The 14,661-nt window shown below is 43.6% G+C and overlaps 1 protein-coding gene across 3 annotated transcripts in view; it reads right to left on the reverse strand.

The window, feature by feature from the left end:
- PEX1 (peroxisomal biogenesis factor 1) overlaps positions 1 to 14,661 on the reverse strand; it is a 793,672-nt gene that overhangs the window by 442,594 nt on the left and 336,417 nt on the right. For all 3 annotated transcript variants that reach the window (XM_086941864.1, XM_086941865.1, XM_086941863.1), the window contains exon 12: positions 3,405 to 3,575. In XM_086941864.1, the coding sequence (XP_086797990.1) occupies positions 3,405 to 3,575 (171 nt within the window). The remainder of the gene's footprint in view (positions 1 to 3,404; positions 3,576 to 14,661) is intronic.

A 14,661-nucleotide genomic window follows, 5' to 3' on the forward strand; every position in this document is an offset into this window, starting at 1 on the left:
ACACCAAATTACCCAGCTAGAGCGACAGACCCGCTGGGGCGACTCAGATGATGCTTGGCAGCAGCTAATTATTGCAGAGCCTCCCTGAAACAGGCGGCCCTAGACAAGATCAGCCCATGTTGGTAAGCAAATACTGGACAGATCTATGAATGCAGTGACAAAAACGGAAAACTGCTCTAATGACTGGCCACTAGTGACCTGGAGTCCAGAGTGGACCCTTCAGGCCGAAAAGCCCATGCATCGGTGGCGATTGCAGCAACATTCGTAAATTATTAACGGGAGCTTTATGCCCATCGAGCGACCAGACTTTGAAGGAGGCCTTGAATGTGGTCCTGACCATTGAAGAAATTTACAAAGCTATCCTGGAGGTAAACCCGGGGAAAACGCGAGGCCCAGATGGTTTTCTCCTGGATTTCTACTACCAATTCTGATCCACCTTCACTCCTCATCTACAAATTAGGAGGCCTATGAAGCGGGAACTTCTCCCGCAGCTGGACTAGGAGACCATCCCCCAGATGAATAATCCAGAACCCTACTTCAAGGACTTTCACCCCATCTCCCTGAAAAACATATAGCTCAAAATCCTTGCTAAACTCATTGCCCTCCACCTTCAGTTATCGATACTCTTGTCTACCCTGACCAATGCAGCTTCATGCCAGCCGCAGCATCCGCCGAGCACACCTAGCATTGGCCCGAGTCCATGAACATCGAGACCCTTGCGCCTTGCTACTTCTTGGCTTTGAGACCGCGTTTGATTCAACAGACTGGCTCTTGTTGAACGGGGTGCTGGAACCAAATGGATTTGACCGGATGTTCTGTTGCTTCGTATACCTTCTGTATGCTCGGTCTAGGTCAGAATGAACAGTGTTCTATTGAAGCCCTGTGCCCTTTGTGAAGCACCCGCCACTGTATTCGCCCAACACACTTAGCATTGGCCCGAGCCCATGAACATGGGGATCCCTGCGCCCTGCTACTTCTCTGCTTTGAGACCGCGTTTGATTTGGCAGACTGGTCCTTCTTGAACGGGGTGCTGGAACACAATGGATTTGACCGGATGTTCCGTTGCTTCGTATAACTTCTGTAGTCTCGGTCCAGGTCAAAATGAACTGTATTCTAACGGAGCCCTTTGCTATCTGTAGAGGGACCCACCAGGGCTGCCCCCTCTCTCCCCTTCCTATTCACCCTAGCAATCAAGCCATTAATGCACCTGAAGCGCTGCGATGCACAGGTAACCGGTTTGCACGGTTGTAACTACTTAAGAGGACAAAATTGCACTCTTGGCAGAGGATGTTATAGTGTTCTTTATGAATCTCCACCTCTCAGGACCCAGGTGTCTCAGATTGCTAAGCCTCAGTGAGGAGGCCTCAGGCCTCTGCTTGAACCAAAGCAAATCCCTCATAGTGCTGATACAACACCTGAACCTCACCACACTTCTTAACAAAATTAAACAAAACCTTTCATGTTGGTGTAACCTGCCACTTAATGTCCTTGGAAGTGTTTCCCTTTTCAAAATAGTGGCCCTCTCTAGTTTCCTATATACTCTGCAAAATGTCCTGCTGCAGGTCCCGAACTCCTGATTCATGAGTGTAGCCTGGGAAATGAGCTCTTTCTTCTGGACTGGTAAGTTCCCCAGCATTGACATGACAAAACGCAGTCTCTCGACATCTGAGGGAGGGATGGCGAAGGCAAATATAAAGCCACATTTTTGCTCTGCCTAAATGCTGGTGGTAAATGAATGGCTTAGCGGAGGGTGGCACGACTAGGACTACCGAGCGAAGCTCTTCCTTCTAGGGCTCGTCAAGCTGATGGGCGTCCTGTATGGCAATCCCATCCCAACGTTACCAAAGTGGTGTTTTTGTCCTAGAGGGCGACACTGAGGGCGTTGGGTTGGGAGGGCAGGCTGACTCAACAGTCTCCCCTTTGTGGTGGTTGTTACTACCGCAACACCGCACAATTAAAAGGGTTCACCAGATTAATATCAAAGTTATTGCATACTAGACTTAATGCACCAGAGCTACTGGGACCCGTCAAACAGACGTAGGAGGGTTGGGTCCCTGGATGACACCAATTGGAAAGGAGAGGGCAGGAGACTGGTGGGGATGGCCATCTTGATGGACAAGAGGAATATAGCACATACATAGAATAGCCCACAACCCCCTACCCTAGCCGCTTGGTGAAGGGGGTGGACTGGAGTACTATGGGTTAGAGCTTACGTTGACTAACAATTGAGGATTTGCTACTCATTTACAAGATGATAACTCATTACAGTTTGTCTGATAATTTGTGACTGAGGTAATACAATTTTCATCCTATGCAGATTTACTTGTATACTTGGCTCACACAATTTTAAGGAGTCCCTTTCATTATGGAATCTACGAATATTGCAGATTTCAAGCCTTGCTGTTTTTACCCTTGGAACAGAGTTCGTGGAAATGTCACACTTTTCATTTAGAGAATATATGGTAGGAATTCTTTCAGTAAACCTGAAACATAATTTATGGGGTGGAAGTCAGGGGCTTATCCCACATAAATTGCACATTTGCTCAAATTTCCATTTACAAATAATACTACTGATATAAATAGGGTAAAAAACCCCATTGGGGATGTTGTATACACCAACAAACATAGTATTTTTGATTTCCCCATTATTCTCAATTGTCTCCTTTGACTACTGACTTTAAAACATTTCACAACTATTAATTAAACATATCACAGCTGAAAATCTGGCTACCTTGAGGACTGTCCACAACTGTAGATCACATCTGTGGCTCTAGGTATCCACAAGTTCTATTTCTGCGATTTAAGACCGGTTACTTTTTTTTTAGCAGGTGACCATTTTTACACATTTAACATTGAATTAGTGTGCAAAAATGAAGAATTTGACCTGCTGTAACTAAGTTTTACAGGCATTAAGCAACATCACTGACATTTACTTAAATTATTTGCTTTTTTTAAGTACATCAAAGTAAAGTAAGCACTTGCAACTGTAATAGATTTGGCATCATTTAGTCTATACATATTTGACTGCAATGCCCACCATTACTTAAAGGTTAGAGTAATGCCAAGGATGTTTTTGATAATGTCCAGGATGTCTACAATATGAAAAGGAAGGCCAAAATTATGCAATGGTTAGCAGTGGGCACTTTCAAGCAACAATCTGGCAAATCTAGCAATAGTACTTGGTTTTCCCCTGGCATCAACATATATTGGTGTTTATTTCAACATGGCCGAATATATATACCATTGTAAGATGTTTGACATTAAGAACAATACTGTGACCTAAAATGGGTACCTTATTACCTACAAGAAGAGATAATGAAGGGAAAGGGAAACTATGGAACCGCCATTTTGTGGATATCAGAAGGTAGTAGAACACAATACAGCACGTCAGAAGTGCCAATCACCTTGTGCAAACTGCTTGCTTTGAAATGCTTCAGGACTTTGCTCAAGTTCAGGAGAAGCAGGAACCCCTACAACATGGTCCAGGTCATCTAGTAGAAGGACTGATGGCTGCCTCCACGTAGCTTCTGCAAACACCTCTTCTAGTTTTTGTCGCATGTTTTCAAATCTTTTACCTGAAGGATAAAACAGACATTCATATAAAGGTGACCAGCACAGAAAAATCTTCAGAGAAGTCAGTCATTCAACCACACTAATTAATAAATTATAAAGTAGCATTCATGATAACAGTGGATTTAAATCGGGCAATGAGTGCATTAGCAGAAATGCACAAAGCAAACCTTAAATGATTTACAATCAGGGATGAATCTATTTCATTGGTTTACGGGTACCACAAATATCTTGTGGAATATTAAGTGCACTGGCGTCACGAATCACAGATAACTCAATTAGTTGTCTTTAGTTTGGTGTTGCTTTTGGACAACAAAAGAACTAGTAAAGATAAGAGGAGGTTGTAAATAAATTATTTAAGTCTCATGTGCAGCATAGAAATGTCACATTTTTGGCACTTCACAACACTGAGCCTGGAAGTTCTCGCCCCACTGCCTTGTGGCATAGGCTGCGCCCAACCCACTGTGCATAACCTATGTCCTGCACAATGTCAGTTAGGCCCAGGGTCTGCTATCCCAGCCTCTCAAGCCTGCCCTCTATTGTCCAGGTACTGCCTGTATTTGCAGGTGCTGCCTCAACTGCTACCGTGTAACCTATGCTGTTAGCTTGCTACCTCAGCCCCTTCACCAGTCCTGCCCGTGTGCTCCCCACTCATGGCGCTGGTCTTCATTTTTTTAAGCTTTCTTCGGTACCTCTAGGGTTCTGCACAGAGTACTGCAGTACCCGGAGCTGGTCTGCATAGTAACTAAAGCCCTGTTAATTTTTTCGAAGGTATTTCTAACAAGGGAGGGTTGGGGGGGGTTCCCTTTGGGACCACCCTCACAGGGCCCGGGGACTCTTATGGGCTATACTCATTTCTGTTTCAGGACTTTGGGAGCCAGTCCCCAAGTTCTGTTCCTTGGTACTGCCGTACCGCAGTACGAAAAAGCTCCCTGCGCTGACCCATTTTAAAAATTATGATCCTGTGGGACCAACTGTCCAGATATACACATCTTTTTTATCCTTTCACGCCCATCCAAGCACCTCTTTGAACAAAAATGTCTCCAAAATGGCTGCACCAATTTACCCAAAATCACAAAAGCAAATTTTCTGATTAAAATTATAATGGTTTGCCAAATTTGGTGAAATTCAGTTCAACCATTTTTTCTGTATCAGCAACAGAAGCTTCCTATTGGAATTAACATGGAAAATCCACATCTTGGGACCCCTACTTTCTCTTGGACCTTCCTTGATGGATCCCCCCAAAACTTTCCAGGCAGGAGCTCAGGTGACTGAACTTTCTTCTTTTTGTTTGGACAAAGTTTTAGGAATATTTGTCAAACAGTTACAAAGTTATTAGAGAATCACTGACCCAACTATAACTACAAAGTGACCCCGCCACTGTGTAATATATAACAAATGTATATATAACATATATATACTTTTAGAGTGGAGGAGAAAGGCGACACTTGATGGGCCATACAGGTGCTGGTTAGAGGCTTGGAATGGAATGGGCTACCATGACGCACTGTCGTCAGTCACAGAAGAAGACTCTAAGTCCAATGAAAAGAAGGGCAGCAGTGTTCGTTGATGACTGTTGCCTATTGAAGATGATGATGATGTAGGTGTAAGCGGCAAAGTGTGCTGACAATTCAAGGCGAGTGATCACAGTTAGAGTGTTGGGTTGGGCTGGGTATTCAAATGTGATAGGTCTGGGACACCACTATAATTTCTAGCATCTTAGAGGTCAAGCACTAAGGTGGCAGGGTGCTGCTTCTCGAACCCAATGGAAACAGGGAGTGTTTATATTGCAGAATCTGCATGAAGGTCTTCGATATGAAACCTGTTAAGAGGTACCAGTCATAAGGTTAATCATAACTGGTGCAAAGAAGTTGGTCATTCTCTATCCAAGGTGGCTGGATCTGCATAACCCCGGGAACAAGAAGGGAGAAAAGTCATTCAAGAATATTGTGTCTCAAACAGAATGTTTGAACTCTTGCTGCAGGACCTAGAGGGGACTTGTTGCACCCAAGGAGCACTTCACCCTTAGAGGCGGGGCTTTCCAGCACTTCCGCGCATAAAGCTCTTTGTTGTTTCTCACCACGCGGGACGTTCAAACTCTTGTCGCAGGAACTGGAGGGGACTTATTGTTCCAAGGAGCATTTCTCCCTGAAAGGAGGGGCTTGTCTGCATGTCCGCACAAAGTGGTTTGTTATGTTTCCTGCCGTGTGGGACGTGCCTGGGCCAAGGGTGGATCTGTCCTGCATACGTTTGAGACTGGGCTGAGCCATCCCTCTTGGTTCCTGCATCAAGGTACTGGAAGATGTTTGATTGGGGCAGTATCTGAAGTTGGTTTTATGTCAGCCTTTCTCTATGTAATTGAAGCTGACCTTTGACCTCTGACCACATAGTGTCATATTTGGGTGCTTGGTAGCTTTCTAATCATTTGGCAGCAATGGTTAAGAAAAGAAACATAGGGATTGAAATGGAATCTACTCCACCGACAAAAAGCACTTCAATTTACCGTGGCTATGGGGGTAACAAGCACGGAAATCGCACTTACAGAAAGTAGACTCTCACTAAATTTGGATACAAAGCCCCCTATTATTAATATTGAGGGCACTTTGGGAGACCCCCTTGTATTGTCTTTGGGGAACAGTTTGCCTGGTAATGGTGCAACTGGCAGTAAGATAACATCCGGTTCAACTGGTACCTCTGATGCCTCTGCTCTCAGATCAAGCATCTGGTTCCCCTACATTACTTAACAAGAAAATGAAGCAAGTAGTCTGAAGCAGACAGAAGATTTCACAGGGTTCTGCAAACCATGACAGTCAACCCGAGGGTGTGGATGTGAATGTGATTTCTTCTGGTAATTCGTTCTCCACTGTACCCACATCCCTGATGGGGGCTCTGGGACCAATGACTGTCATTATTAACTTTAGATTGAAAAGAAACAGGACAACCCAATAGTCCCCAAGGAACTGGGTAACTTAAATTCAATAGAAGAAGGCTCCTTGAGGAATTATTTGTTAGTATCTCAGTAATTTTCTATTCAGTCTTATATAAGTACTTTGCTTAAGAAGAAAACATAAGAAGCATGGTATCTTTCAAAATTTTTATATTATTTAGAAAATGATCCCTTTGTTTTTTACACAAGATTCTAGAAGTACAAGTAATAGGCAACATAAACAACACTACAATTTCCTATATATTTCCTGTAGTGTGGTACACCGTTGGTACAATATGTAATATACAAATATATACATAGAGTGCTCCTGTACATGTAGTCAGCTAATCCATTGATTTACTATATACAAATCCTTGTTTGGACAGGTATGAACCAAACGGTGTATATGCGTCGACGTTTCGGTCTCTACTGTATGTATTTCACCGAGACCATCCTCAGGACTAAGCGTTGCACATGGAATTAGACAGGATGTCTTCCAAAGCCTCAATCCACTATTACTTCTTAGGGTAATTGAAACCACTCCTCCACCGTGATTCCCCTTGACATTCGATAGTAACTTGCTATTAATCACGTGCACCGGGACACACCTCGGCTTTTCAAACGTCTGCCAACCATATAAATTAGTAGGCTTCACGGACACGACCGTATCATTCCAGTCTCCGTCGGCGCCGACTGAGACTGGATTGAGGCTTTGGAAGACATCCTGTCTAATTCCATGTGCAACGCTTAGTCCTGAGGATGGTCTCGGTGAAATACATACAGTAGAGACCGAAACGTCGACGCATATACACCGTTTGGTTCATACCTGTCCAAACAAGGATTTGTATATAGTAAATCAATGGATTAGCTGACTACATGTACAGGAGCACTCTATGTATATATTTGTATATTACCTATTGTACCAACGGTGTACCACACTACAGGAAATATATAGGAAATTGTAGTGTTGTTTATGTTGCCTATTACTTGTACTTCTAGAATCTTGTGTAAAAAACAAAGGGATCATTTTCTAAATAATATAAACATTTTGAAAGATACCATGCTTCTTATGTTTTCTTCTTAAGCAAAGTACTTATATAAGACTGAATAGAAAATTACTGAGATACTAACAAATAATTCCTCAAGAATTATTAACTTTAGATCACCTTTCTTAGTTCAAAGTCTTTCGTTTGGCCCTCTGAGGGGGAAAGGGCGGGGGGGGAAACAAAAGCTTGGTTCTTTATAGGTCTTATATTGTGTCCCTAAAGCTATGAAGCCATCCTCCAGTCCCCATACCCATTGACATACATGAAAATACCCAGAGGGGCCCTCCTTCTTTTGTCAATGCCCCTCTCATAGTTTGGTCATTGTGCCTTTTTAGGGGCTAATGTGCCAATACCACAATCAAATCATAATGATGCCCTTTCCAATGTACACTGACTAACTAATGGAATGGGATGAGGGCACTTTAGCTCATCCCCCACCCAGTCTACGGCTAGTGTCTTCCAGGATGATAGGGTTGGTTCGAATACCCCTTTGAACAGTAACCTGTGTGGTTCCTTTACCCTTTTGAGCTGGAATATTCCTGGTTTCAAAGACAAGGTTATTAATCCTGTTTGGCTTAAATTAGTTGCAAAATGAACAATTGTTACTTACCTGTAAACAGGTGGTTCTCCAGTATTGGTGTCTTTCATAGATTCACATGCTTGAATATTCCCCGTCGTCGGAGTGGGAGTCCCACGGTAAATAAAATAGCAATAACATACTCATAATATGTACATGTAAAAACATAACACATGAAATACACATTAGAAAAAAGGCAGAAAAAGCCTAGACATAATTCTACATAGGAATACATGAAGAAAGAAAAGACACTGGTAGTCTTTTCCTGTCATTATGTTGGTCCAAACTGTAGCCAATCAGGCGGCAGCAGTCCTCCAGAACCTTCTCCTCAGTACCTCAGATTTTCGCAGCACAAGAGTGACCACAGAGTCTATGAGGAGAAGAGAGCCTCTGAGGGGAGGTGGGCGGGTCACATGTGAATCTATGAAAGACACCAATACTGGAGAACCACCTATTTACAGTTAAATAACAATTGTTCTTTTCCAGTATTAGGGTGTCTTTCATAGATTCACATGCTTGAATATAGAATAGAAGGCAGTAATAATGAACCGACTTATAAGACCAAAGTAAAAAAAAATATATATATATTGCCGTGCCTACTCCTGACGCAGGGAGAGTATATATATATATATATATATATATATATATATATATATATATATATATAAGACACGGACCCAATGGCTGCAGTAAAGGAGATTATAGAAGACACGGACCCAATGGCTGCAGTAAAGGAGATTTTATTGAAAACCCCTCTGGTTACGCGTTTCGAGCAACTTGTGCTCTTGGTCACACACCGCGCACCAGGTCAGCTACAAATTTATACCATTTTTTTTAAAGTGATGCTCCACCCATTTCCGTGAGTCACATGGTGTAAACATAAAAAAAACACGTTTTTGTAATTTAGAATACGTGCACACCTATTTATACAATTTAAAAACAGTGAGCTTGGCACTGAAACAAAATAACTGCATGAATGCAAATACTCTGATATATTACATAATAGACATGTACAACCTATAAGTCCTATGTAAGATTTATCTATGAGTCAAAATACACAATAATTTATATACACCTAGAAAAATATACTATCTATATACAATGTTCAGAGTGTGTGAAAAAATATATATATATACAAATATATACTCTATTTCTATATACAATTCTACATATATTCTAAACAAAATCATGACTCCATGTGTCAATATCATAATCTTAGGGACTTATCCTAGATACATGAATCATACTAGTATGAATAATTCACGACTAAGATGTATACATGTACATTATGCATGCCATTACCCATATATCAAAACCCTATTGTGATTCCTACCAATACGAACTGAAGTGTAAATGTGAGCTAAAAACAGATTACTGGTTGATTTACCAAAAATTCATTAATCAACAATTCCTACTTAAAGTTGGTACAGAGAGATAATTATTTACAGGGAGCAAATCTATATCAAGGTCTATGCAACTAAAGAATCTTGACTGGACTCCTATACGGTGCCACGTCGGCGCCATCAAGTGTCAGTTATTTATTTCAGAGAGACCTTAAAAAGAAAGTATGAAAAAGACCACATGTGAATATTCTCTGGATATACCACTGCAAGTTGTTATTAGATAACCAGAAAAAATGCAGAGATAGACAAAATTACAACAGATGGTGTAAGTCTTCAGTGGTGTTTAACCCGTTCGGGTATTTGCTGTCTAGTTCAATTATATATTCGGTTTCTTTTCTGCGTAACAATTTTTCTCTGTCACCTCCTCGGATGAGGGGCGCTACTACATCAATAACATAGTATGTTAAGTTAGACAGATCATTGTTATGTGTAGATTTGAAATGCCGTGCTACCGGGTACGTACTGTCACTGTTTACTATGGCACGTAAGTGTTGCAAGATCCTGGCGTGCACCTGTAGCTTGGTACTGCCCACATAACGAAGGCCACAGGTGCACATCAGGACATATATTGCAAACTCACTGTGACAATTGTAGTATCCTCGGATAGCTTTCCTCCTGGAACTAAACGGTGTATAGTAATAAGACGTGTTGACACCGAATTTACAAGCCCTACAAGAGGAACATTTATAGAAACCTTTTTGTTTCAACCAGGTACTGCCACTACCCAGTTCTGGACTGTTCTTAACTAGACAGTTGTGCATACTAGGTGCTCTTTTGTAAGTTATTGTGGGAGCACAGGGAATGATATCGCCCAAGACACTATCAGTTTGAAGGATAGGCCAGTGCTTCCTAACAATAGACCTTATTTGTCTTTCTTGTTTGCTGAATGCCAGTATGAGGCGAGGGGCAGGGTTATCAGACTCCATTTCTACACTTTCAGATGTCAGGAGTGATTCCCTTGGTTTAGCTCGACAACGCCTAAGGGCGTTGTTTAAAACTTTATCTTTGTAGCCCCTAGCTTTCAATCTATTGATAGTGATTTGTGCCTCATGTTCGAAAATTTCAGGAGTGCTGCTGATCCTTTTTACTCTCAACAACTCCCCATACGGAATATTGGTTATTACGTGTTGGGGATGCTTGCTACTAGCGTGTAATATACTGTTACCAGCCGTAGGTTTACGGTATAATGATGTAGTAACAGTATTATTAGCAACTGTGACATGAACGTCTAGGAAATCTGCTTGCTTTCTGCTAATGTTAGCCGTGAAGAACAGATTGTCATTGTTCCGATTGAGTGCCTCCACAAATAATCGAGCACTTTCCTCATCCCCCTCCCAAATACAAAACACGTCATCAATAAACCGTTTCCAGTATTGAACCTTATGAAATCCGGGAGTGTTGATGAGACCGCGCTCCTCCCACCAGCCCAAATGTAAACATGCGTAGCTGGGGGAGAAGCACGATCCCATCGCCACACCTCGCACTTGTCTCCAGACATTCTTGGCAAACATGAAATAATTGTTATGCAGGCACCAATGCACTAACTCACATAGCATCTTATTGTGTGCAGAGTGAAACGCGTCAGGGAGAGTGTGTATATATATATATATATATATATATATATAACCTACTGGCTATCGCCAGTAGGTATATATAGTTAGGATTTTTTCCCTATGGCATTTCTGAAAATTCTATGTCTAATAACTTTGGCGTTTGTGGACGGAATCGGCTGAAATTTTCAGGAAAATGGCACATTTTGTTCCTGAGCAGCCCTTGAAAATTTGGGGGGGGTTCGTCAAGGGGGGGCCGAGAAAAAAGGGGGGTCCCAAAACGCGTTTTTCCCATGTTAATTTCCATAGGGCCTTTGGCCTCACTTTTAGCTCGAACGGCTGAATGGATTTGCACGAAACTTGGCAAAATTGTAGGGACTGTTAGCCCGATGTGCCTTTGCTAGGTCTCAATATATGTGCTTCAGTGGATTTTGAGAAATTAACGTTCAAAACAAGATATATATCTGTAACAGCGCTCTGGGCAGCGATCCGGTCCGCTTACTTTTCGCGAAACGGAACTTTGCGCGCTGAAAGCTGATTGGCTCTCCGGTGTCTGTCAACATTCTAAACAGTCCGGAGCGGCCGCCATCTTGTCTCTCGGTAGGATCGAGAGAGAAGAAGAGGTGAAAAACGAAAGGGGAATTTAATGAAAGGGGGCAAGGTATCCCCCTCTTGACCCCCTAGGAATGTTGTTGGGGTTATTAAAGGGTCCCGTGGGGAAAAGAAAAAAAAAATGATTTTTCACGGTAGAAGCGCTTCACGGGCCGCGAACTGGGCCGCAAACTGGTAGCGAAACGGGAATTCGCCATTTTGTGCTTCGTTAATTAAATTATTAGGTATAAGGGGGTGCGGGAGACGTATCCTAATCCCCCATGTTTCCTGAGGGTGGCTGAGGAGGCTGATATATGTTGATACATCTCTTCCAGCGGCTGTGCGTGAGCTTTTTTTTTTTTTGCTGCGTGACAGTCCGGAGCGGCCGCCATCTTGTCTCTCGCTAGGATCGAGAGAGAAGAAGAGGTGAAAAACGAAAGGGGAATTTAATGAAAGGGGGCAAGGTATCCCCCTCTTGACCCCCTAGGAATGTTGTTGGGGTTATTAAAGGGTCCCGTGGGGAAAAGAAAAAAAAAATGATTTTTCACGGTAGAAGCGCTTCACGGGCCGCGAACTGGGCCGCAAACTGGTAGCGAAACGGGAATTCGCCATTTTGTGCTTCGTTTTAATTGTTTAGAGATAAAAATTATCGCCGCACATCGGCCACAATGCATGAGTATCGTTGAAAAGTCAGCGATATTCATGCATTATCCAGCAAATGCTCTTAGCCGTGTTATCCACCTTCCATTGGATAACATGGTTAAAAACTGCTCTGTGCGTGAGCTTTTTTTTTTTTTTTTTTTTTTTTTGCTGCGTGACGTTTGTTAACGTTCGATTCGATGGAAATCAGGAAGTGTTGACCACCATTTTGTCACTGCGAGTAAATATTTTGTTATAAATGAATCCTTATTGAAAAACATTGTCTGCGCCATCTTGCCTTTTTGTCCAATGCCACAATTTTGTCGTGCACGGCAGCCATTTTAGATGCCTTGACCAGGCCCACTCTCTGCACGCCGCCGATCCTCAGCATGGCTTCCCACCCTCGCAAGCATCTCCCCCACGCACTGGTCATCCCCGCTCTCTCTCTCATGCATGGGCCATATACTTCCCCCCATCTGCGCTGCTCTTCTCTGAGAATCACACCCTGTGCCCTCCCGACACCTCTCTTTCACCCTATTCACTACCGCACCCTCTGACACTCCTCTTCCTCTGTGTCCGATTGTCCAGGCCGGACCTAGGCTATCACCTACCCCTGCGGATGTAGTTTATGGCCCCAGCTGTAGAGAATTCAGACATGCCAACCCTCCCGATTCAGGCGTGAGACTACTGATTTCAGTGCTAGTCTCCCGCCTCCCGATTTCTGCAAGCAAAAACTCGGGGGCATATTACGAACAACTAGCGATAATTTTTGTCTCTAACTTGTTTAGAGACAAAAATTATCGCCGCACATCGGCGATTTTTATCGCAGATAAACCTTGCTATTATCGCAGAAAAGTCAGCGATATTCATGTATTATCGAGCAAATGCTCTTAGCCATGTTATCCACCTCCCATTGGATAACATGGCTAAGAACTGCTCAGGGCAGGTGTTAGATTTTGGAGATATTCGCGCTTAGCGCGAATATCTCCAAAAGTTGGTAATAGGAGATAGCGATGTTAGGGACTGTTTCCAGTCGCTAACATCTTGGCACGCCCGCTTTGCATGTCATTAGTGATAAGTATCACTGACATGCAAAGCGGTGCCCAAGATGGTCGCTATCTCCTTTTAGCTGTCACTAACTGGTGTTAGCGATAGCTTGGTAATAGGGAGATATTTTTATCTCCGCTTTCTTGGCTTTTAAAGCCAAAAAAGCGGAGATAAACCCCCTTGATAATATGCCCCACGATTCCTTGGGGGTTTCAGCTGACAGGGCTTGGTATTGTGTTACATGGTAATTTTTCCAGGAAACGTCAGAGGGTCGATGCAGGGGTTCTAGAAGAGGTGATAAACCATTTAAGCCTCATGAACAAGCGCATGGTCTTTTAAAGATTTGTGAAGTACTCGGGGCGGCGGTGTGTGTGTGTCCTCTTTCAGGAGCGGGCGGGGGGGGGGGGGGGGGCACTGCCAGCAACTTGCCAGGTCAGGTAGTGTTCAACACGTGCATCACCCTTTCTCTGCCTGCTATTGCGCTCCATGCTTCGGAAAGGTAAGAAAAAGAACGTGCATTTGAGTTTGAAATGTCCGATCCTGCAGCAGCACACTTCCAAAGCCCACACAGGACAATAACCCGATTCAAGGCCCCATTCACCCGTTTTTAAAAAAATAGGTAACACTCCAACAAAGTAAGATTATAAAACTTTATTAACTATTAACTATAACGAACGGAACAAAAACTAAAAACATTTAAACATTTTTCAACACAAAAAGCAACAATGGTTAGAAGCTGTCTTTTGTGCGAATAGTCCCAAGGCAGCACAACGTGCAGAGTTCTGGACGGCACCCAGGTGATGTCGCCTGGGTGCCGCACTGGTTTTGGGATCCTACAATGCAGCACAGAAAAACAGCGTGGGGCGACCCGGGTGGTGCGGGGGGAGGCCTCGTCAGTAGCGGTCTGTTGTGCGAATAGTCCCAAGGCAGCAGAACGCGTTGAGATGTTGATGGGACTGTGTCCAGTGTCACATGGCTGACACAACATGTACGACAGGCACCCAGGTGATGTCCAGTAAACTGCTGCACTGGTTTTGGTATCCTACAATGCTGCTCCGAAAATTGGCGTGCGGCGGCCCGGGGGTGGGGGAGGCGGCGTGAACGGGCCTCCCCAGGTGGCGGCCATCTAGCTGAGTTGCGCTCGCTTTTGCGGCTACAGCGTCTCGCTCACCATGTTGTTGAGTTGCTTCCACTCTTGCAGTGCAGCGATAGGCGGCTGCCACATGGCTCTTAAAATGGCGGACGGCTCCTCGGTTTTGGGCCTGGTCCACTGAAATGGCCCTGGGACACCTTGGAACTCGGACGCTTGCCT

Source organism: Lissotriton vulgaris, chromosome 10, assembly GCF_964263255.1.
Source record: "Lissotriton vulgaris chromosome 10, aLisVul1.2, whole genome shotgun sequence".
In the NCBI taxonomy this organism is placed as follows: Eukaryota; Metazoa; Chordata; class Amphibia; order Caudata; family Salamandridae; genus Lissotriton; species Lissotriton vulgaris.